At 40.4% G+C, this 26,434-nt stretch overlaps 1 protein-coding gene across 3 annotated transcripts in view; it reads right to left on the minus strand.

Annotated features, from left to right (window-relative positions):
* Positions 1–26,434, minus strand: part of MYO18B (myosin XVIIIB) — a 560,248-nt gene that overhangs the window by 120,542 nt on the left and 413,272 nt on the right. For all 3 annotated transcript variants that reach the window (XM_063454642.1, XM_063454641.1, XM_063454640.1), the window contains exons 36-38: positions 12,611–12,724; positions 11,077–11,193; positions 4,662–4,745 (exon numbers count right to left, since the gene is read on the minus strand). In XM_063454642.1, coding sequence (XP_063310712.1) covers positions 4,662–4,745; positions 11,077–11,193; positions 12,611–12,724 — 315 coding nt within the window. The remainder of the gene's footprint in view (positions 1–4,661; positions 4,746–11,076; positions 11,194–12,610; positions 12,725–26,434) is intronic.

A 26,434-nucleotide genomic window follows, 5' to 3' on the forward strand; every position in this document is an offset into this window, starting at 1 on the left:
GAATACAATCAAAATGGTAGTATTACCAAAACTTCTATATGTCTTCAGGATGCTACATTTACAAGTTCCCTTACTATTGCTCAAAACCATACAATCCAAACTAAACAAATTCGTATGGGGAGGCATGAAACCAAGATTGCCAGTATCACTCCTACATTTACCCACGGCTGAAGGAGGATTAGGTTTTCCGAAAGTGCTGTCTTACTACAAAGCAGCTATCCTTGAGTCAGCCATCAGACTACATGCCCCGACAAACACCTTTCAGTGGGTGGATATGGAGCAAATCGTTACACACCCACATAGTCTAACAACTATTTTGTGGTCACCAAAAATATATAGACCAAACACAAACATACTATACCCTACTTCTGCGCTTACCTTGAAAATATGGGATACCACCCGATCCAGTCGGTTAATAGAAAATACCTTTTGTGCCCAGGCCCCTCTGGACACCTTAGAAATTATATCTCCATGGCTCTCTTTAAAATCATGGACTGCTTTGGGAGTACAAAAGATTAATGACCTCTGCTCCCGATCAAAGATCCTACCCTTCCCAGACGTACAACAGAAATACAACCTACCCAATGCATTTGTGTTTCCATATCTCCAATTGAAGAGCATTATACAAACCAAAGTCACGTTCCCGTCAGATGAGCGTACACCAGGGAAAGACCCAGTCGTACTACTCCAAAACAGGTGCCTCTCGGCCCCAACTAAACCCAAGGCCTTATCCCTTTGTTACCAGACCCTCTTAAACAAAGCTCCACCTAGCTCTTTTAACTATGTGACACAGTGGGAGAAGGAAGGAATCCCCACGCTCACTGACGATCAATGGCTCACAGCATTAACTGCGTTAAGAGGCACTACGTCTTGCTTCTCCCATGTGGAGGCCCACAAGAAAGTAATCTTCCGATGGTATCTCACACCACACAAGTTACATAAAATGTACCCAAATGTAGACCCCAAATGCTGGAGATGTGGCACTGCGGAGGGAAATATGACCCACATATGGTGGGAATGTGAAGGGATTAGACCCCTTTGGTTACAAGTGCAAACGTTATTGCACGAAGAAACTGAGACAACACACCCTTTAACACTGATGATGGGCATCTTTCTGATATTCCCTTTCTCATGGGGAAAGGGTCTTAAGAAACTCGCTGCTCTGATTATATTAGCAGCCAGAAATCTTTTAACATTACACTGGAAGTCCACATATTGTCCGTCTAAAAAATAACTTATTGACAAGATATACCAATATTACAGGTATGAAGCTCTCTCTTCAGACTCTCACGACCAGTCGCAAACGATAAAAACCCTTTGGACCCCATGGTTGAAGAGACACTACCCCAACAAATATCTTGGAGATGAAAGACCGACGAATATGGGTAATGAGATTAATACGTAGTGAACTTACCTATGCTACAGTTCGATTCTAACCTCCCAGATGCCACGCTCTCATCAGAATAATTAGGGTCCGTTGACAGCGGAAATTCGCTCAGAGCAATATTTTATGGGACAGATATATATGGCTTACGCACATAGATCAGACTTGACTCGATACATATACAGTTGGAAGGCACTCTTACCGTTCAGTTTAGTACAAAATTCTTGTTCCCCCCCCCTCCCAGTTCTATACTCTCCCCTGCCTCGTTCTTTAAAACATAGCATTGGCTGGGCTATCTGGACCGACACCTTAGATTAAGGCGGGCACCAATCACCTTACAAAGTATGTCAACCGAACCGCCACTAGTGAATTTCACAAATCAGATAACACCGATAGATGTTTGTATCCCCCCTCATATATATATAAAACGGTAGAAAAGGGTAGAAAAAGCGAAGCACAAGACATACAGGGGTTGACACGGTTTTGTGGTGAGACACGGCTTATGACCAACTTAGATCACTCATGATATCGTTCTAATAATTGAAGGTGTTACACATGAGAAATGGTAGGAAGCTATTTAATAATCTTTTTTTTTTTGAAAGTGATTAAATGGATACTGATAAATGAAGCCAGATAACATTGTATAGTAAAATGTGTATTACATCGCTGATATTACGATGGATCCGTGTGTATTGATTCATGTTTATTCATGTTGGTGTATATGTACTTACATGCTTCTAGATAGTCAGAACATTGCCAAACAATCTGACTGGACTGTATACCCTTTCCCTTTTTCCTTTCTGTATCCCCAAGTATCTTTTGTGAAAAAAATAAAAACCTTTATATTTTAAATATAATACAGAGAGTTATTATTAATAGTACATCTTCAAGCTGGGCAAAAGTGATATGTGGTTTCTTTCAAGGGTCTGTTCTGGGACTACTTCTATTCAATTTAACTTATAAATTAAATAGGCATTGAAAAGTGTCAGTATTTGCAGATGACACAAAAATAGGTAAGGTAATACAATGTGAGCAGGATATTACTTTGCTGCAGATGGATTTTGTTGGTGGGAATGAAGACTTGAATGGCAGATTAAATTAAATGTAGATAAATGCTAAGTTATGCACTTTGGGATGAGGAATACACAAGCACATTATACCGTAACTTATACCCTAAATGGTAGTGAGTTAAAAAAACAACAACACATGCAATGCAAATACTTATAGACATCATAGCTATGCAACAATGTCTAATATCAATCAGACATTACTAAGGCCAGTAAGGTTGCATACAATTCTGCATTCATTTTCGGGATGAAAATATAAGTGTACCCTCTTTATAAAACAATGATAAGACCATGCAATTGTGGGCACCAGTTCTAAAGAAGGATTTTATGGCACTAGAAAAAGAGGTGGGTTACAAAATTAACAAGGAAAATTAAAGATTTTAGTTATGAAGAAATGCACACGTAAATCTGTTTAGTAAAGACAAATGGTGCCTCAGATGGGATATGAAAACATTATAGTGATATATTTTGGCTTATACAAACTATTGCCTGGAAATCGTTTCATTAATAGTAATATTCATAGTACATGAGTTCACCTATTAAGACTGAAAGAAAGGAAATTTTGTCTAAAGCAACTGAAAACTATTTTTATCAGTAAGAGCAGTGAAGATTTGGAATTCTCTGCCTGATGTGATGATTTTATCAGAGTCTGTACACACTTTGAAACAGTGAATTGATGAAATAATGCAAAAACAATATTCAGGGATATCATTTTTAATATGTGGGGTAATAACTTCCAGATCGAACAGGAAATACTTTAACCACTCCTTATTCCTTAATTATCTAATAAAATCTATAGGGCTTAAACCCCTTAACTAGTGGCTAGAATTTTAGGGTTCATATTTGACTCCACCTTCTCTATAATTTTCTAATTTTAAAAGGTTTCTTATATCATACATATCATGCAGTTTCCAAAAATTGTAATAATCCATTTAATAAGTATACTGCAGCTGTAACAACATTAAATATCCTGTCAGAAATGTTAATATCGGAAAAATACAATCATGTTTTTTTGGTTGTTTTTTTGTTCAGAGTATTTGTTCTCACAATCTATTGAACAGACTTTTCTGGAATCTGGCAGGTCAGGTTTATAAGAACTGGTGGTACAACCTGGAGTTATCAATTTCATCTAAATTGTAATTGTTTTGAAAAGTCATTATCAACTGAAAGTTAAAGGAACACTATAGGGTCAGGAACACAAACATGTATTCCTGACAATATAGTGTTAAAAACACCATCTAGACTGCCTGCTTAGCTGACATCATCAAAAGTTGTGTTCTGAGCCAATCACAATGCTTTCACATTGGATTGGCTGAGAGTGTCAAGGATGCAGATAAGGGCCAGAGCCAGCACAAGTGAAACACAATGAATCAATACATCTCTATAAGGAATGTTCAGTGTCTCCATGCAGAGGGTGGAGACACTGAATGACAGTGCTGCACACTGTACAGCACTGCCACAGGAAGCACCTCTAGTAGCCATTTGAGGGGTGGTCAGTGGAGGTATCTCTGAAAAGACAGTGTTTACAGCAAAAAGCCTGAAGGGAATGATTATACTTACCAGAACAAATACAATAAGCTGTATGTGTTCTGGTGACTATAGTGTCCCTTTAAATATTAACATCCAATTAAACAGCAAATGTAATACCCACACCATAATCCACTATGTTATGTGTGTGTTTATGTATTTAAACAATAGCAATTTTTAGTACACTTGATTTGAAACATGAGGTATTTTGTGATATCATGATAAATCCCCTTGTGGTCTTTATAACTAGGAAGAAATTGGGGCAAACAAGCTATGTAACATGATCTGAAGGCAGCATAAACTTAAAATGGGACAATCTAATGTGAAGAGGAGAACCTGGTGTGGTCTGGTAACTGGTTTCACACTGATGAATACTAAGCAGAGTAGGTACAAAATCAAAGCATCTAATATTTGAATATGTATCAACGTTTTTAATAATGTTTTAAAGTTTTCCAGATTGAAAAAAAAATAATAATAATAATTAATGCAGCTCAGTAAATCTTGCATCATCAATACAATTTGGTATATGTTAACTACTGTAGATTATATATCTTTATATCTTATATCACTTTATATAAACTATAATTTCAGTGTTATTCCTAATATGGGAGTTTATATTCTTTGCAGCAAACATGAATTTGGGAGAAAAGTCAATGAGATTAATTTGAGACACATTGTCTTACCTTCTCCTGAAGGATCTGTTTTTCTCTTTGGGTTTCTTCTAACGTATTCTGCAATTCCCGAATATGGGTGATATCAGTGGCAGACTGTTTTAATTAGGAATAGAGAAATTGAGAATTTACAGTGACACAAATTGAAATGACAAACACGTGGTTTTACAGTATTTATATTAAGTAGGAGCACAAGTCACAAAAGCTTTGACAGTAAAGTATAGATGAGTAGCTATAGACAATAATTTCCACATCCTTCCTATTAATACTATTAATATCAACTAGTTTAAAACATAGTATATGTAAATCCAATATAAGTTTAAATTTATTGGGAAAACTCCTTGTAAAATAGTCAATTAAAAATGGTGTAATGAAAACAAATGTTCTTGAAGTAAACATATATTTCCAAAGTATGACAGTAGAGATGTCCTGAATAGTTCGCCAGCGAATAGTTCCTGGCGAACATAGCTTGTTCGCGTTCGCTGCGGCGGGCGCACATATGCAATGTTCGGTCTGCCCCCTATTCGTCATCATTGACAAACTTTGACCCTGTACCTCACAGTCAGCAGACACATTCCAGCCAATCAGCAGCAGACCCTCCCTCCCAGACCCTCCTACCTCCTGGACAGCATCCATTTTAGATTCATTCGGAAGCTGCATTCTTAGTGAGAGGAGGGACAGTGTAGCTGCTGCTGATTTAATAGGGAAATCGATAGCTAGGCTAGTGTATTCAGTGTCCACTACAGTCCTGAAGGACTCATCTGATCTCTGCTGTAAGGACAGCACCCCAAAAAGCCCTTTTTAGGGCTAGAACATCAGTCTGCTTTTTTTTTTCCTGTGTAATCTAATTGCAGTTGCCTTCCTGCCAGCATGTGTGTCAGGCTCACAGCGTATACTGTGCCCACTTGCCCAGTGCCACCAGTCATATCTGGTGTCACAATAGCTTGCATTTAAAAAAAAAAACAACCTTTTTGACTGTAAAATAATAGCAGTCAGTTTCCTTCACACGTGTGTGTTTCAGGGCCTGCCAGAGGACAGTGTCACACTAGTGCAACTCATATCTGGTGTAACAGTAGTGTACATTTAAAAAAAATAGAAATTTGACTGTGAAATAATAGCAGTCAGTTTCCTTCACACGTGTGCGTTTCAGGGCCTGCCAGGGCACAGTGTCACACCAGTGCAACTCATAACTGGTGTAACAGTAGTGTACATTTAAAAAAATAATACAATTTTGACTGTAATAGATTGAATAGCAGTTAGTTGTCTGCAAGCGTGTATGTCAGGCCTACAGCGTCTACTCTGCCAACTTCTGCCAGTGCACAGTGCCACTCATATCTGTTGTCACAGTAGCTTGCACTCATAGGACCACTAATCGAAAAAAAATGACAGGCAGAGGCAGGCCACCCCGCAGGGGCCGTCATGGTCGTGGTGCTGTGATTCCCTTTGGCCCTAGAATAATGCCCAGTGTTCAGAGGCCACATACCCTGAACTCGAAAAGTTCTGAGGACATAGTTGACTGGCTAACACAGGACACCCAATCTTCTACAGCTTCCGCTTGGAACCTTGACACACCATCCTCCTCCAGCTTAGCTTCGGGCACCTCTCAAGTTACCACTCACCACCTGCCGCCACCACCAACACTAGCACCACAGCCGCTTCACTTGATCTGTCAGAGGAGTTATTTACACATCAGTTGGAAGAAATGAGTAATGCGCAACCATTATTGCCAGAGGATGTAGATAACAGGGATATGTCTCAGACAGGCAGCATTACACGCATGGACGTACGGTGTGATGATGATGATGTTGTACCCGCTGCTGCTTCTTTTGCTAAGTTGTCAGATACAAGTGAAGCGGTTGATGATGACGATGCGTCCGTGGATGTCACGTGGGTGCCCGCTAGAAGAGAAGAAGTACAGGGGGAAAGTTCAGATGGAGAGACAGAGAGGAGGAGGAGGAGACGAGTTGGAAGTAGGGGGAGGTCGTCGCAAGGAGCTAGTGGCACAGTCAGACAGCATGCATCGGCACCCGGGGTCAGCCAGACAGCACGCCAATCAACGCATGCTGTTGCCACCACCAGAATGCCGTCATTGCAGAGCTCAGCAGTGTGGCATTTTTTTTTGTGTGTCTGCCTCTGACAACAGCGATGCCATTTGCAACCTGAGAAACTGAGTCGTGGGAAGTCCAACACCCACCTAGGTACAACTGCTTTGCGAAAGCACATGATCGCACATCACAAACGCCTATGGGATCAACACATGAGTACAAGCAGCACACAAACTCAAAGCCGCCATCCTCCTCCTGGTCCAGCATCTTCAACCATCCGCCACTCCGTCTCTCGCCTTGAGCAGTTCCTGCTCATCTGCCCACAGTCAGGTGTCTGTCAAGGACATGTTTGAGCGTAAGAAGCCAATGTCACAAAGGCACACCCTTGCCCGGCATCTGACAGCTGGCTTGTCTGAACTCTTAGCGCGACAGCTTTTACCATACAAGTCTGAGTCTGAGGCGTTCAAAAAATTTGTAGCTATTGGGAAACCGCAGTGGAAGGTACCCGGCTGAAATTTATTTGCACAAAAGGCAATCCCCAACCTGTACTCGATTGTGCAAAAAGAAGTAATGGCATGTCTGGCACACAGTGTTGGGGCAAGGGTCCATCTGACCACTGATACCTGGTCTGCAAAGCATGGTCAGGGCAGATATATCACCTACACTGCGCATTGGGTAAACCTGCTGACGGCTGCCAAGCATGGAATACGTGGCTCTGCAGAGGAGTTGGTGACACCGCCACGACTTGCAGGCAGGCCTGCTGCCACCTCCTCTACTCCTCCTACTCCATCCTCTTCCATAACCTCCTCGGCTGAGTCCTCTTTTGCTGCTGCATCTTCCTCCACAGCAACGGCACCCCCCCAGCTCCCCAGGTACTATTCCACATCCCGGATAAGGCAGTGTCACGCCGTCTTGGGGTTGACTTGCCTGAAAGCAGAGAGTCACACCGGACCAGCACTCCTGTCTGCCCTGAACGCACAGGTGGATCAGTGGCTGACTCCGCACCAACTTGAGATTGGCAAAGTGGTTTGTGACAACAGAAGAAATTTGTTGGCAGCATTGAATTTGGGCAAGTTGACACATGTGCCGTGCATGGCACATGTGTGTAATCTGATCGTACAACGCTTTGTGCATAAGTAACAAGGCTTACAGGACGTCCTGAAGCAGGCCAGGAAGGTGTGTGGCCATTTCAGGCGTTCCTACACGGCCATGACACACTTTTCAGATATCCAGCGGCGAAACAACATTCCAGTGAGGCGCTTGATTTGCGACAGCCCGACACATTGGAATTCAACACTCCTAATGTTCGACCGCCTGCTCCAACAAGAAAAAGCCGTTAATGACTATTTGTATGACCGGGGTGCTAGGAAAGCCTCTGCGGAGCTGGGATTTTTTTTGCCATGTTACTGGACGCTCATGCGCAATGCCTGTAGGCTCATGCGTCCTTTGGAGGAGTTGACAAACCTAGTCAGTCGCACTGAAGGCACCATCAGCGACATCATACCATTTGTTTTCTTCCTGGAGCGTGCCCTGCGAAGAGTGCTGCATCAGGCCGTAGATGAGCGTAAAGAGGAAGAGGAAGAGTTGTGGTCACCATCACCACAAGAAACGGCCTTATCAGCATCGCTTGCTGGACCTGCGACAATGCTGGAAGAGGATTGTGAGGAAGAGGAGTCATAGGAGGAATGTGGCTTTGAGGAGGAGGAGGAAGACCAACCACAACACGCATCCCCAGGGTGCTCATTGTCACCTATCTGGTACCCGTGGTGTTGTACGTGGCTGGGGGGAAGAACATACCTTCAGTGAGATCACTGAGATCGAGGAACAGGACATGAGTAGCTCAGCATCCAACCTTGTGCAAATGGGGTCTTTCTTGCTGTTGTGCCTGTTGAGGGACCCTCGTATAAAAAGGCTGAAGGAGAACAACCTGTACTGGGTGTCCACGCTACTAGACCCCCGGTATAAGCAGAAAGTGCCTGAAATGTTAACGAATTACCTCAAGTCGCAAAGGATGCAGCAGTTCCAAAATAAATTAAAAAGTATGCTTTACACAGCGTATAAGGGTGATGTCACAGCACAACGGGAATCTAACAGGGGAAGAGGTGAAAGTAATCCTCCTCCTCCCATGACCACGCCGGCAAGGACAGGACGCTTTACAGACGTGTTGTTGATGGAGGACATGCGGAGCTTTTTAAGTCCTACGCATCGCCACAGCCCTTCGGGGTCCACCCTCAGAGAACGACTCGACCGACAGGTAGCAGACTACCTAGCCTTAACTGCAGATATCGACACTCTGAGGAGTGATGAACCCCTTGACTACTGGGTGTGCATGCTTGACCTGTGGCCTGAGCTATCCCAATTTGCAATAGAACTTCTGGCCTGCCCCGCTTCAAGTGTCCTGTCAGAAAGGACCTTCAGTGCAGCAGGAGGTATTGTCACTGAGAAGAGAAGTCGCCTAGGTCAAAAATGTCTAGATTACCTCACCTTTATTAAGATGAATGAGGGATGGATCCCGAAGGGACTGACAGTGGGTGATACATTTGACTAAAAAAGGCCTGATGAGATAAGCTGCCTTGGGCTAAAAATGGTCCACACGCTGCTGTATTTTAGCTCTGAATGCCGGTTGACTTGCGTGACTTATCCGCCACCAACTAGGGTTCAAGCCGCAATGTTTTAGGGCACTTTCTGCCTGGGAAACAAACATCAATTTTTCTGGCCGCTGCTATAAGCTATAACAATACCTAATTTTTCAGGCATGTGTACATGCCTAATTTTTCGGCCTCTGGTGCTGACAGTGGGCGATACATTCGACTAAAAAAGGCCTGATGAGGGGGACGAAACAGGGATTAAACTGATGAGAATAGTACTACTTAACACACCACTCCTATCTGGTGGCACATTAGATTGCACACGCAGTGCCCCAAATTTGAAGTAGGAGGACCGACCAATCATCTTTTTCCATCTCCCGGTTCCTAAAATCGATGCCATATACACGTCCTCTGATAGGGGACGTAACAGGGATTAAACTGATAAGAATAGTACTACTTAACTCACCACTCCTATCTGGTGGCAGATTAGATTACATGCGCAGTGCCCCAAATTTGCAGTAGGAGGACCAACCAAGCATCTTTTTCCATCTCCCGGTTCCTAAAATCGATGCCATATACACGTCACCTGATAGGGGACTTAACAGGGATTAAACAGATAAGAATATTACTACTTAACACACCACTCCTATCTGGTGGCACATTAGATTGCACACGCAGTGCCCCAAATTTGAAGTAGGAGGACCGACCAAGCATCTTTTTCCATCTCCCGGTTCCTAAAATCGATGCCATATACACGTCCCCCGATAGGGGACGTAACAGGGATTAAACTGATAGGAATAGTACTACTTAACACACCTTATAATAACGCAGAGAGAGGCAACGCAGAGAGAGGAGTCTGAAGAAGAGGAGTCAGAGGAGGAAGGTGGCTTTGAGGAGGTGGAAGACCAAACACAGCAGGCGTCCCAGGGGGCTTGTTGTCACCTTTCGGGGACCCTTGGTGTTGTACGTGGCTGGGTGGAGGAAGAGACCTTCAATGACATCAGTGAGGACAAGGAACGGGACATGGCTAGCTTGGTATCCAACCTTGTGCAAATGGGGAGTTTGCGGTTGTGCAAATGGACTGCTTGCGGTTGTTTGCGGTGCGTTAAACGGGGAGTTTGGTCTGTCACTGTGAAGCGGGCGTAACCCTTACACTACCTGATCGATACAACATCATACTTGATGTTTTAAAGCACGTTATTCCAAACAATTTAGGAATGTTAGGTGATTTATGCCCTTTATGGATTAAAACCAGACTGTGCATCAACTATGTAATTTTCCATGGGAGTTTTGCCACGGATCCCCCTCCGGCATGCCACAGTCCAGGTGTTAGTCCCCTTGAAACAACTTTTCCATCACTATTGTGGCCAGAAAGAGTCCCTGTGGGTTTTAAAATTCACCTGCCTATTGAAGTCTATGGCGGTTCGCCCGTTCGCGAACATTTGCGGAAATTCGCGTTTGCCGTTCGCGAACGGAAAATTTTATGTTTGCGACATCTCTATACGACAGTTAAAAAAACTCTTAAACCTGTAACCGCCATGATTCGATGAAGGGTCTGGCATGTATGTCAACTAAATTTTGTAGCATCAGCAATGCAGACTGGCAAATCTATGCTTAAATGTCAACCTAATGTCTCAGCTCCTGTTTCTCATATATTGAGCTGAGAGATTTTAATCCAAAAAGCTATCCTCATATATTTGTGACTCTTGGCTCCTTTCAAATAAAATAATTTTCTGCCTTTTCTGCATTGACAATGAACTGCATAATTCTTTGTTCTGAGAATAGTCTCCCCACCTGGGCAATGAGAGCTTTGTGCTTCTTCATCAGCTCATTTAGGTCCTCTTGATCCTCATCGATCCGTTTTAGGAAATCAGCTTTCTCATGCTGGAGTTGGAACAACTGTTCATCAGCCTACCAAAAAAATAACATATAAGAAATGGTTTGATAGTAATCACACGGTTTAATTTTTTTACAACAGTATATTCAGAAAGTGAAGAACAACAGCTATAAAATATTTTTTCTCAATTATACAAATTTTTCTTGATTTTTTTTGATCACAGTAGTGAGGAAACTGCTAAAAGGCACAGAATGGATTATGCATTCAGACTATTTTTTAAATATTTTAAAATGTAGCTCCTGGCTAGCTTTGGCAACATTTAGAAAAGGATTACCGTGCAGTAGTCCATAATTAACATAAACAAAACATTAACAAACATTAATAAAAACAGCAACATAACATATTAACTAAATAGGTGTCACATGAGACAAAAGTAACAAACAAAAACAGGTGCAATCAAACTAAGTTTGTATGGTAATTAAAACAGCTTATACATCACCATATCATTTTTCTACCATCTCTCATTGGAACCATTTCATTTTTATTATTAAAAAGAATGTTACGACCCTTTGTCCGCCAACTAAAATCAATCATAGTTTTAGTTTTTTTTTTAATTGTGCTAGCTTCTCCTTTAAAATATATAGTATATAATCAAAAGTTATTAATTAGCCCAGCAGATAGAATGGCATTCAAGCATGTATTCTCAGTACTAACACACTGTATACGTACACACATATATATATATAGGAGTAAGTTAGAACCAAAAGATGCATATAGAAATAGCCAAGATAATTCTTACCATGCATTACTGATGCAAAAAAAAATCATACTTGAAATGATATATCTATTCAAATCTGTTCTTATAAAATAGAAAAGAAAATAGAAAACAGTTCAAAGCAAAGCTGATCATGAAAGATATAAAGCAAGCTTCAAAAATGCATTCTGGAGAGATCTAAAATGAATTGATATTAAGGGAATGATAAAATCTTGAGCTGTGATAGACTGAAGTTCCTCTAACGACACAACGCAGCTCACTTAAAAGACCAGTGAGTGTCTAAACACCAGCCTCAGACAAATGGCCTGCAATTTCAGGCCATTTCATAGCAGAGTGAGTAGAGAAGAAAGCAAGCTTTTAATTAATGTGTCCTTTTGGTGCCCTAACTTTATAAATATATTTTTTGCTTGTGCTGTTAAATGACTGCAAACTGTTTATGTATATGAATGTACTATTATCCTGCCTCGTTCTTTTTCAGTTAATTGCCAGCAATTTAAATACACAGGTAGCCTTGGCAGTAAACTGAAACTCCCAGGCAAATACTGGACGGCCTACTTCACATTATAAATATAGTAACACCCAAAAGCATGGAAAAAATACTTTGATTATAGTAATTTGCTTAATGGCGATCATAAGCATTTATTTTTTCCAAAGATGATGGCTGCAAAGCATCTTAAATGGTTGCAATTATCAGTATCAAGAAATGTAGGAGTTACCATAGCTTTATTTCGGGATACATTGTCAAGCTCCATGTGCAGACTTTCCAGTTCTAAATGCAGAGACTTATGATTCTTCTGGGCTTCGACAAGCCTGGCCTCGCTCTCTTCCAGCTAAATCGGAGAGAGAAAGAAAAGTGTTAGCATACATATACCAGAGTCTCTAAAGATAAATGTAAAGTTCTCAAAGTTAATTTGCAAAGCAGAAAAGGCCATTTAGAGAAGGTTTCAGGCCTGCAGGATTTATGCATAGGAAGGAAGATATCTTTCTCGATACCAGACATATCTAGACATTAAACCTTAATTGGTTTTACTCAACAGTAGTAATAGTTAAAATTCACGAGCAGCTAAAATGGACATGTCAAGCATTTGTAAAGATGAAGGCTATTAAACTGAGAACATCTATGCAGTTCGTGAGGCAGTAGACAAACATTGACAAATTCAGTGCAAACACTGATACATTTCTTTTTTCAAGTGACTGGTAGAAAAGACCAAGTTTCACAGTGGAAAGCAGCGGGTTACTATGAAGAACTTGATCTCCCTGCATACAGCACCTGTGTTGTCCTGAGCAGAGCAGCCTTGGAAGGTGTCAGTCAGCCTAGAATGCATGCATCTTTTCTAACTTGGCCTGCCCCTTTTGACATCTACAGTGGCATAACGTGTATCACTGTCATACCTGCTATAGGCCCACCAACCCTCCTTCCTGCTTCCTGCTTTCACACATCCCAAAGGAAAGTATTAAATAGCAGGTTTCTCTAATTTAGTTCCTTAAAGGAGAACTGTCAGTTTCCCTGGCATGCTGTTCCTGAGAACTGTCAAGTTGGGATCATGGTTATCTGACTAAAGACCACACTGCTTTGCCAAGCAGCAAACTCACCTTGCAAATACATCTCTATGATACATTATATATTCATTCCTCTTTGAGGGATTTCAGTTAAAGTAACTTGTCGTGAGAGGTTCACTTTGCTGTTTAGATTTGATCTGTGTTTGCTATCAAATCAAAACATTTTACATTTTTGAAGACACTGGTGCATGTACAGTATGAAAAATATTGACATTCATAAATTGTTCTTTCCTATATATTTACTTGTTTGGGCCAGCAATAAACGCTTGACTTTCATACTCCTTAACGGCCAGACAGGCTTGTATTTTAGATACTCTTCAGTTGAATTAGAAAGTAATTCAGCACGTGTCTCCCTGTACTTGGTAACATAGCGAGCCTTCAGGTTTTCTTTTAAATTCATTGTTTTGCTGTTCTAGATGTTGAAATTACTACAGTGATAGTAAGAATTCCAGAAACAAACCTATATTTCACACACGTTCGCTGAGTTCATAAATTATTTTTAGGAGCAGATGGACAGTTTGAGCAAATGCTAATTCCCGTCTGTTTTTCAAGAGCTGAAATGTACTAGAAACGTTGAAGGTTAAAGCCATATTTCATCTCTTTGGGAAGACTCCTCATAAAGTCTAATGATAAATATACTTTCAACGCTTTCCGCTTTCTATGCATTTTTGTCACAGATAACATACACACAACATGTTTTTTTTTTTGGGGGGGGGGGATTTAAATTGTTTTTATGTGTTAGACTTATGCCACATAACAATCAGATAGAAGAATAGAAGGATAGAAGAGCCATGTCAGTTTGGTGGTTAACGGTGAGGCCATGCCTCTTTATATAAATAAAATATGACACATGTTAGTGTGGTGGGGGAAAATTTCATATTTGAGCCTAGATATCAGATTTATGTTCTGAGTCATGTCTAAAGAAGTTAGAATAAGACCAGAATATCCAAATATGGCATATTTTACATTAAGACGGATAAGGTGCTTTCATTTTACTATTTGGCAGAATTCCTGCTCCATACATGTTCAGACCCCTTTATAGTCATATGCTTAGCATATTGGAATAATATATTTTAGTCGATTAAGTTCACATTCATCATGAATGAAGTACTGAGAACGCACAATGCATTGTTCAAGCATGAAACATTTAAAACTAGAGATAGATAGACTAGAGAGAGATACTTTAAGCATCAAAACAACTTTAGCTTAACAAAGTAGTTTTGGTGTACAGATAATGCACCTGAAGTCTCACTGCTCAGCTCTCTTTCATATAGGAGTTGAATCCCTTTGTTTATGCAGCCATAGCCACACCTCCCCTCACGGTGACTGACTCAGCCTACATAAAAAATATGGTTTAATTTTCAATCAGAAGTTAATTTGCTTTAGATGTTTTTTTCTCCAGGAAGCTATTAACAGGGCAGGGAATGAAAAAAAATTAGATTACAAAAAACACCGTTCAATAAATCTAGGAACTTTTCAGGAAGTGTTTAGGAAGGTTGTGCAAGCCACAGGCAGGGAAGTGTGACCAGGCCTGTATAAACAACGTGATTTAAATCCTAAATGGCTGAGAATCAAGCAATGAGTCTACAGGGCATGATCTATACATCAAAACTGCTTATTTGAATAAAGTTATTTTGGTGCTTATAGTGTCATTTTCATTAATGTGCTTAGTTCAATCATTGGACTACATTCTATTCCCATAACTGTTTTTAATCTCAAGTAACCCCATATATTACAATTTAAATAGCTTCTATTCAATTACCAGAGATAAACATATCTTTGGAAACAGAATCCAACCTATTAAAGGGAACCATAAAAAACAGCAACTTGAAAACTAGGATCTACCTTTATGTTACAACCACAAATCCACTTCCTAAGCTAACTTACTCTTTTTGTATCTAGATATTTCATAAACAACTTTATCCTTGATAATGAGAAAGGATACATATTTTGTAAAGGGTGTCCTAAGAAATCTAGGACATTGATGTTTGAAATGATTCAGAGAAACAAGTTGTTTACCGGCACATTCCATTGTTAATGATGCAAATAATGTACTGGGCACCTTGGCATGCAAACTGTAATCAAGTCGAAACAAATGCCATAAATAACACATAATCGAATATATAAAATAGAGAATTTAGTTAAATTATGAATTGCCTGAATAATCCCACGTAACGTGCCGCTGATTGCATTTCATCATTCACTGCACTGTGTGGGTTATAAACACAACACCAAAGAAAAGGTTTATGCTACATAATCAAGTGATAGTTTCACAATTAATATGTAGCAAGTTGTTTTTATTTTTTTTTAGCACTTTGTGATCTACTTATAAGTAAAATATTTACCTTAGGTGAATTGACATTAATACATTAGTAATCAGGGATATATATTGTTTTAATGTGACTTTGCTTTGGGATTTAGCAGGTTCTTAATATAAGTTCTGTTTTTTTTTAATCTTATGTATATGTTATACTAGTTTTATCATGCGCATAAACATTTCACTTTGTATATTGTGCATTATGTTTGTAATATTTTCATTCTAAAATGTGCCCAGACTGTCCAAGCAATTTGTTCTGGGCTTATCCAATATGAACAATTGAGTTACCTATAACCTAATGGCTATTAGCTTTGTTTCATGTAGTGCATGTGTGGACACATCATGATTGTTGCCTGTAGTGTGTGTGTGGCAAATGTGTTTTTGCACTACTATATAATTGGAAAAAGTGGTGGGGCTTTTTTTAAATGGGCTAGACATTGAGAATCTGCTCCTGAGTCACGTGCAAAGGCTTTGTTTAACCCTTAGCTTTAGACAATTATCAATTTATTGGCTTTCAATCCCTTTTATAATCTAGTGGTATGCAGACAGTTAAACAGTTTTGTACCACAAGCGCAAAGAGAATGCGTGTTGTGTATCCTCTGTGCTCTGTTATTTTTCATTATATGATGAGATTTGTCTGCCATTATCATTGTGTGAGGCTATAACAGGCATTTCAGTTCTCCACTGTGCATATTAATCTTCCTGTCCCATGCTGCCATCAACAAACCATATCACAGCAATCAAATTAATGGTAAGAGGTCTGCCTGGTAATCATGAATGCATGAATCTGCATTGCACTACTGACAAATGGTTTCAGTCTTCAACTACGTCTTGCAGCTTATATTTTCAAGATCTTCCCATTAAGGAAAATACATCCTTAGCTTACTAGTTTTCCAAATGCAAAAATGTTTCAATAAAATCAAATGCCGAATATGATATTTAATCATTATGACAAGAAAGGTGGCATTTATGCTGTCAGCAATGGAGATACCGTAACATGCAAATCTACAGGAAACAGCAAAGAAACACATACCAGTCCTTACAGTGGCTGACAGATAAATGAAAGGTCTGCAAGCAGACAGAGAATAAACAAGAGATGAGCTTGGGTCTAGGATAACAGAGATTCGCAAAATTGATAGTTAGGCCAAGGTCAGGATAACAGAGAGCAAAATGGTCAAACTAGCCAAGGTCAGAAAACAAAAAAAAAACAATACACAGTATAAACAATCTCTCTGGTAAAAAGAACCACGACAGGGCAAGGAAACAAGGTCAACCAGGAAGTACACACCTACCCTATACTGAGTGGTGATTGGTTACAGAGGGCCATTATGTCACATGGGTGAAATATTTAAAGGAACCCAATGGAAGTACTCCATATCATATATGATGTCATAATGATGCACCAAAAAACTAGGGGTGGGTGTGTGTGCATCAGAACACAGAAGAGATATCATTTGTGTGATTGCATGGCGCCAGATATCATGGCATTTCCTGCTGACCTAAGGACTGCACTTTGCAACCAGAATAGCAACAATTTCAACAATATATACTTGATACAGTTTGTATACTGCAGCCTGAAAATTTTCAAAAATGAAATATTCCTTGGCAATGTAATGGTCTGATTCCCACCAGTCTATCCAGTATGGTTATTAACTCCATACACTACCAAAAACGTGTAAACATGTTTTTACTTTCATCTGCTTTGCAAGATGAGTTATATATATGAGTTATGAGTTATGAGTTATATATATATACCAAAAAGCCTTATATATCTTCATTTATATTCCAGAAATGATTTCAAGCTTTTAGAGGAATTTCTCTGCCAGGAACTCATCCCATCAAATTGATGTCTATAAACAGGATGAACTATGCTGTACTGTACTTACAGTATATGAACATTAAACTCAAATGCAGACATTCGTTTTACAATCTGTTGCCATTTTTAGTAGACTGTACTGCTAGTAATGCCATCAGGATCATTGCAAATACCAACAAACAATGAATTTGATACTTGTGCTTATTTTATTTATCTTTGTCACATCTGTTGTATGCTATAAAAATTCAACTTTTTTCGTTTTATGTTAATATTTCAAACTCTGTGTAAAATGCATAAGGCCTACTGGCTAAAGCTTTTAATTAACCTTAGATTTATATAAAGGGCTATCAAATAAATGAAAAAAAATTATGATAAATAAGGGTAAATTTAAAAAATGTATATGTTTATCTTTTTCTGAACAGCAATCTATGCACTATGTTTATGTGCTTGCTATTTATTACACATATTAAATAAATGTCATGCTAAGATTTTTTAGCAAAAACAGTGCCTTGCAATGAAAAGGTTAACTGTAGGCTACAGATCCTTATTTGAATATTGAAAGCATTTCATGTTTTTCATCTCCAAATATACTTATTATGATCTATGGGGAAATCAAGAGACAAAGGCCAGTGATACATGCTCCACAGGTAATAGAACTGGGTCAGTTTATCAAGGTAAATACTTGGTGTGTGATTTTATGATCTGTGGGAGAGCAATTTAGAAGCATTCTGTCTTTTATATCTTACAGAGGCAACCCCAGGGCTAACAGGCACCCAAGTTAAATAAAAAGACTGACAGAAGCACAGAACAAAGGCACTCTAGCAAATGAAAGATATTTAACCCAATATTTAACAATTGGTTTTGAGGGAAAAATCAATACATAGTATCTGCTGTGAAATATGTTTAATCCACCTTAAACAGATCTAAAAAATAGATTTGTTAACCCTTTTAAAATAAAAGAAGAGGCAGCAATACTGCCTCTTGACTCAGTTAAACAAACTTTACAATTTAGTGCCTTCTGATGAATTGTGCAATGGAAATTAGTCTTAACAATTACATCCTTTATATTCTTCTGTCATATTCACTCATGATCATAGCCTCATTCAGTCTCCATTTATTAAGTTCCATTCCTCTATCCCATGCATGGTTTCCTGCTCTTACCGTATAATAACGTCCACATTGTTTCTTCCATACCAGAACTTTCCTCCTTCCTTAGCCATGATGTCAACGTTTCTTCCCCGTAAATACAAATTAAACTTTTCCATTTGTCAAAATCATCATGTCAACTTTCCGTCAACCCATGCAATAATATCTGGTGTGCTTCTCTCTCCACAACACAATATCCAAATTCTTAACTCAGTCTCATGCCATGATGTCTTCTGTTTTCCCTACATCTTTTTTTATGCACTTCTGTCTTCCTTCCTCGGCTACAATGTCTTCCTTTCTCACTTTTAATCTCCCCAACATGGAGGATGAAAATTTCACAGTACCCAAAGAATGGGCTGAGAGGTGTGATGTTTGTTATGTCACTATTATTGCATATGTAGCATCTGCAATTTACAATTTACTGCATAAAGATTGATAATTGTGCATGATTTTATTAAATTAGGTTAGTTAAAGGGACACTCCAGGCACCCAGACCACTTCTGCCCATTGGAGTGGTGTGGGTGCCAACTCCCACTACCCTTAACCCTGCAAGTGTAATTATTGCAGTTTTCATAAACTGCAATATTTACCTTGCAGGGTTAACTCCTCCTCTAGCGGCTCCTCCTCATGTCTACTAGACAGCCACTAGAGGGCACTTCCGTGTTTATAGCGCAAAAAGTGTGCTATAGCGTCGCTGGACGTCCTCACGCTATGTGAGGACCTCCAATGTCGCTGAAATCCACATAGGAAATCATTGAAATAATTTTTCAATGCTTTCCTATGGGGAGGTTTAATGTGCATGCGGGGCATTGCCGTGCATGCGCATTAGGTCTCCCCTGTTGGCGCCCGCGCATGCACAATGGGTCTCTCCCGCCGGATGACATCGGCGAGGGAATAGCGTGGGCGGACCCTGAACCAGCGCCGAGGGACATTGGCGCTGGATACAGCTAAGTCACTGAAGGGGTTTTAACCTCTTCAGCAACTTGGGATGGGGGGGGGGGGGGGAGGGAGAGGGGACCTGCAATGCCAGGAAAACGGTTTGTTTTCCTGGCATTGGAGAGTCCCTTTAACTTAACAAGTTTAGCCACCAAACTGTCCTTTAATGCAATAATTAAAAATCAAAAAAAAGTCACTTCAGTGAAAACAGATCCCTTAAGCTGGAATTTCATCGTAAGCAATGTTCATACTTACCCCAAACCTTTGTCAACCCATTGCCAATGAGTAAAACTAGAGTACTACTGTAGAAGTCAAGCAATGACTTTCAACAGTACCCTTTTAATATATGTTTGTTTAAGTGAGTGCATGCCTTTTTATTTTTGCATACACCTTTTATTTCCTCTGTTATTTTGTCAATTTGTAAAGCTTAAGAACATTGAAAAGTTAAAAATCTCAAAATATTGCACTGTTATGGGCAATTGGTGATTCAGCATAATAAAAAACGTTCACTTCCTCAAACAAACCAAATAAATAAAATTCTAGAACAGTATATTTTATTCACTTTTCTATAGTTTTGTTTGTTTTCTGATATGTCTGGATGTGCCACTCAATTTATCACAATCATTACATACTAGATTATTATTTTTAAATTGAGCATATTGTGTAAGCATTTGTCAAATTGTGACAAATTGCTCAATTAGAATTTGCAGAAGTAAAAAGGGAGTTTGAATGGGCATCATCAGTCTTCGAAGCTCTATAATCTTTGAAAATTATTCTTCAGTCTTTTTATAATATAGAAGGATAAAGAGAAAGAACAACTGAGAAATGATGCATAATTTATTTTAACAAAGAAACCCTGGTTTCGAAAGAAAAAAAAAATCAATTAATGTGCTAATGCTAAACAGGAAAAAAGATAGGTGACTTAAATTGGTATGTGTGGGATTTTTAATGAAATAAAGATACCAAACAAACAGAGAAAATAGACCAACAGTCTTTTATAAAGGATTATTTGAGCGTCATTGAAATCATCATTGTTGAATGAAAATGTTCATCTTGTTTGGTTTGTATATAAAATAAGTTGACCTACATAAACATTTTTTTTTTTTTTTTTTTTTTTTTAAATTCTTTATTTTTGTTGTGCATGCTTTAACAACGCACGTGTGTTGCCACAACAGCAATTACACGCATAATCCAAAAAAGAAAACATTTTCAAACATGGCAAGTAATATATCTGCACATTTTTAAAATATTATAAAACAATAGTGATATGCAAAGCGTGGGTCTGTGGGTAAACGGTAGGAAACAAGATAGTTCTATCTGTGCGAACATTAGGAGGGGAGGGTAAGAGTCGTAAAACGGTTAGCACATTGCAAGGTATCAGATATGAGACTGTTAGAAATTAGTTATACAATTTTAGTTCATGAGGTATGCAGTGTCTATCTGTGTGAAGAATAAGAGGAACAGGCAGTGGTCTCTTAACATCTGTTATGTCATGGAATATAGGGTATAAATCTGTTGTGTTTAGTCGGGTGGTATTAGAAATGTTCAGTCAATCTGTGTCCATAATAAGGGGCGTAGGCGGTAGACGCTTATCGGCAAACTCAATGCCTAATGTGGGATACGGCACCGTTAGAAATTAGGCACACATGTTTAAGTAAGTCTGAGCTGTCTGTGCTTATGTTAGAAAGAGCTGTCAATCTTCGCCTAACAGCCCTCCCTTCTACAAACCAGAAAAGGTGATTCTGTCGGCTGTTAGTCACACCTGTTCTCGTGTAAGCTCCAAGAGTAATCGTCTGCTTGAATAGCTTTACATTAACAGGTCAGTGCCATTATGGGTATGCATGGGTGTATAGTCCATGTGAGATATGTCTTAGGTCTCTGGGGCTGGATGTTAGGTTGTCGTGAGAGCAGGTCAAGTTGAGACTACCTATATGAGGCAGTGTGGAGGGTTCTCCACCCTGTACCCAGCGCTGTCAGGGTTTGGGCCGTGTCACACAAGTAGCAGTGCTAGGTTTGGAAACAAGCATTTAATAGTAGTATACAGGGTTTGGTATGTGTAAGCGCCAACTATAGAAATTAAACGGCTGTAAGCAAGTGGAGCTAACTCGGGCCCGGCAACAGTTAACGGGGAGTGGGTGTAGCTCGACAACTGTGGCCCTCGTGTGTTCGCCACTCAATTCCTGGCTTGTGCCCCCGTCTTGCCATCTATGTAGCGCTGCTGCTCTAACTTTTGGCCTTGCAGCTTGTGCGGCCTATCTATCAGCCCAATGCGTAGGGCAGGAATATACGTCTCAGGTCAAGCCGGGGCCTATCGGGGTGGGTGTAAGATTTTAGGGAGGTCTGTGTTTCTGTGTCAACGCCTGATGCTGTCGCTAATATGGTGAGTGCAAGGTGAGAGGTAAGACATATAAACAGACTTTTGAGTCCCGGCTTAAGTGTGCAGTAGCACCAGAACCTGATCGGTGGGAGAGGGTCGCTTCCATGGTGGGAGAGCCTAGGGTGCGCCCCAATCATGGTGGAGTAGGTCTTCGGTGTAGCGAGTTGTGGCCATGGTGCGTTGCAGATATGATGCCGTCAAGGAGCGAGTGATAGTCGACTGTGGAATGGTAACTCACAGGTGGTCGGGTATGCCGCATCGCGTCGTGGTATTTAGGGCCCACCACCATATTTTGTGTGGTCCATGGGGCAAGAAACCAGGGTACAACATTTGGGTAACAGTCCAGCGGTACATCCAAGAGCAACGAGCCCTTCAGGGCAGTCCTGGTGCCGTGCAAGAGAGTGTGAATGTTTGTATCCTCTGTTTTAAGTGGTAACCGAGGCGTAAGTATCCGGTGTCGTATTTCTTGGTACGAATGTGGGAATTCGTGCCGGATCCCAGTTGCGGTTTGGGGAGGTAAGGTCTTGAGGTCTCTCCTGGGTGTGTGGGACCTGTGGTAGGCCCAAGGTTTGTAGGAGGTTTGCTGTGTCCCGAGCGTCGTGGATTTGGTGCGTGGTATCTCCTTGCTGAACGAGGAGTATTTGGGAGGGTCGCCAGCGGTAACGTACGTTGTGGCGCTGGAGCAAGGATGTGAGAGGACGAAGTGACCTGCGCCATGCCAGGGTTGCCCCGGACAGGTCGGCGTAGAAGGTCAGGTGCATGTTCTCAAACTGCAGTGGGGTTTTACCTCGGAGGGCAGTGAGGATTGCCGATTTGTCCTTCCCATTACGGAAGGTTAGTATGGTATCCCTTGTGGCCGCGGCCGGGGCCCCGGGAGGTTTGGGGACCCGGAAAAAGTCAGTGGGTGTGATGGACTTAGCCTGGCTGGCGGGTACTATGGCCATTAGCATTCGTTTGAGTGTCTGCGGTAGTTCCTTCTCCGGCAACTCCTCCGGGACCCCTCTGACCTTTAAGTTATATCTCCTTCTGGTATCCTCTTGGGCAGCAAAACGCCGTTCATGCAGAAGGTTCTGGCGCTGCAAATCCTGTACAGCCGTCTGTAGTGAGGCTATGTGTTGTTGGCTATCTTGGGAGGCGACCTCCAGAGTTGATATGCGGCCGGACAGGCCCTGCAGCTCACCTCGCAATGCGGTGACGTCTGTGAGGATATTTTTCTGCAGGTCTGCCAGTAATGTCTTCAACACCCCGGTAGTTACCAGGTCTGTGTCCTTGTCCGCTCTGGGTTTGTTAGGTTTTGCCGTCTGCTTGGGGGCTGGGGTTGCAAGGTAATCCTCCCCTGCGTCTTCAGAGCAGTCATCAGAGTAAAAGTCTGAGCAGCCTCCGTGGAGGGCCGCCATGTTGGATTCTCCCATGTCGCTGGCCTGCCTCCACATGTCACCGATTGTCCGCCCTGGTGCAGGTCTGTCCGCCGTTGTTTTTTTATTTTTCCGCCCCATGAGGTTAGTATATTTGTCTCGCTTGTATATTTGTCCGTGGGGGTGATGTATGCTGCAATTTAGGCGCTTTTTCTCGTGGTTAGCTCGGAGCTGCAGTATTGTGCGTCTGCTCGTCCCAGCGGTCAGGCTCCGCCTCCTCAAACATTTTTATTTTTATTTTAATGTGTATTTAAAAATTAAAATATATGGAACCAAGGATGTGCTCCTACTTAATGCCTTACATCCTGAAATGAGTCGGCATCTATTTCAGCCATGGCTGTGTAACAGTAAATATACTAGTAGGGACACAGTTATTCACCGTCACTCAAGCTACGTATTGCATATATCAGCATTAAATGTCATGCCTATGTTTCATGAAACCTGGAGAGGCCTGGCAGCAAATACATTGAATTGGCTTGAATAACTCATGTAGCAGAAATATTTGGTGCGGTGTGGGGTTGTTAAAGGATCATTATAGGGTCAGGAACAGAAAAATTTATTCCTGACACTTAAAACCACCATCTAGCCCCTCTGGGACACTCATGCTTCCATAAATATAGTAAACATCTTACTGTATTCAAGCCTGAAGCTGTAGATCAGCATGCTGTTTGCCTCAGAAAAAAACAAGCTGTCTGCTGACATCATCGGAAGTGGTAGCCTGATCCAATCACAATTCTTCCCCATAGGATTGGCTGAGACTGACAAGGAGGCAGATCAGGGACACAGCCAGCATGATTCAAACACAGCCCTGGCCAATCAGCATCTCTTCATAGAGATGAATTGAATCAATTAATCTCTATGAGGAAAGTTCAGTGTCTGCATGCAGAGGGTGGAGACACTGAATGTTTGGGTGCATTTTAGGCAGCCATGACCCAGGAAGGAACTCTAACAGCCATCTGAGGAGTGGCCAGTGAAGTTATCACTAGGCTGTAATGTAAACACTGCATTTTCTCTCAAAAGACAGTGTTTACAGCAAAAAGCCTAAAGGTAATGATTCTACTCACCAGAACAAATTCAATAAGCTGTAGTTGTTCTGGTGACTATAGTGTCCGTTTAATGTGGAAACATTGTAAAATAATTTATATACACACTAACAATGATATTTACAAAGAGTTATTAACAAAACTGCAAATTGTTGGGAATTAGCCAGGGAACTGCACATTTTAGAACACATTGGAAAAATTCTCTTATAGCTATTTTTTTCTAACTTAGCTATTGGAGCTGACACTATTTAATTTCCAATATTTTCATGTTTACTAAATAAATGTGTCTATATAAGATGAGTATTGATCTTTACATGGCACATTATAAAGAATGTTTGTACATTCAACAAAAGGCACTATCTGGTATAAAGAAATGGGGGAGCAACAGATGTAAACTAAATTTTGTACATATTCTACTGAGACACTGCTTGTATGGGATTTTTGACATTATGCAAGCCAATATCTACTATACTACCTGCCATGTTACCAAAGCAATAATAAAGAGAAGTTGAGTTAGTTAGTTTAGTTTTAGGTGAGATCTCTGTTCAGCCAAAATAAAATAGAGAGTGTAAACAAATGGAAAATCAAGCCTTATATTTGACCCTGTAACTTTCAAAAACATTATAAAACCTGTACATGGGGTGTACTGTTATACACCCCATGTATCATAATGATATCATCAGTGAAAGTGCAGTTTGTGTGTGAAAAATGCAAAAATAATCACTTTTACTGACAGTATCATCGCTGTGATATGTTTTACTGTTTTTAAACACTAATATTTGCGTTCAGCGAAGTCTCCCGAGTAAAACAGTACCCCCCATGTACAGGGTTTAGGGCGTTATGGAAAGTTACAGCGTTAAATACACTGCTAGCAAATTAAATTCTCTGGACTTTTGGCCTGTGTTGTCAGGCAGGTCCCTCAAATTGCAAGCAAGAAAATTATTTAATTATACCTAATTTGTACCTAGTAGTTTTTGCTCGCCACCGCTCCTCCCAGTGATTACGTCAGCCGGTGGGCGAGCATAAATGCTTTTCAATGCTTTCCTATGGGGAAAAGTGTGAGGACGTCCAGCGATGCTCTAGCACAGGTTTCCTGTGCTATAGACACGGAGGTGCACTCTAGTGGCTGTCTAGTAGACAGCCACTAGAGGTGGAATTAACCCTGCAATAATTACACTTGCAGGGTTAAGGGTAGTGGGAGTTGGCACCCAGACCACTCCAATGAGCAGAAGTGGTCTGGGTGCCTGGAGTGTCCCTTTAAGGGGTTAAATAACAGATAAATTAAATAAATGTTAAAGGGTACAAAGGACTTTGTTCCTTGTTTTTGAGTATGTTAATTTTTTTCTGCACTGCACTCTTGAGATGTACAGGATGGTTTAAAAAGATATTGAAAGAAAGGGAAAGTGTTCACAGCATTGGAGAAAAAAGCACCATGTATTAGCATTTTATATTCCTCTTCACACTTATTAAATGCAATGTTTATCGTTAATTGTGCGTCATTGGGACTAATAAAATTCACAGTTGTTGAAAAGTTAATTCCAGACTACGGAAATATCAAATGACAGATCCTGTTTGACAACTGTACTGACCTATATTTGCCCTTAACTATTGAATGTATATATAAAACTTAACTGAAATGTACTTGACCAACACGTAATCATTATTATTATTATTATTATTATTATTATATTTATATAGCGCCAACAAATTCCGCAGCCCTTTACAATGGATGGACGAACAAACATGTAGTTGTAACCAGACAAGTTGGACACACAGGAACAGAGGGGTTGAGGGCCTCGCTCAATGAGCTTACATGCTAGAGGGAGTGGGGTAAAGTGACACAAAAGGTAAGGATAGTATTAGACTAACTAGAAAAGCTACAATTTCATGGGAAATTGTGTGAAATGTTCTTGCCTCCACCAGTAGTCTA

This window comes from Pelobates fuscus, chromosome 5 (genome assembly GCF_036172605.1).
Source record: "Pelobates fuscus isolate aPelFus1 chromosome 5, aPelFus1.pri, whole genome shotgun sequence".
Lineage (NCBI taxonomy): Eukaryota > Metazoa > Chordata > Amphibia > Anura > Pelobatidae > Pelobates > Pelobates fuscus.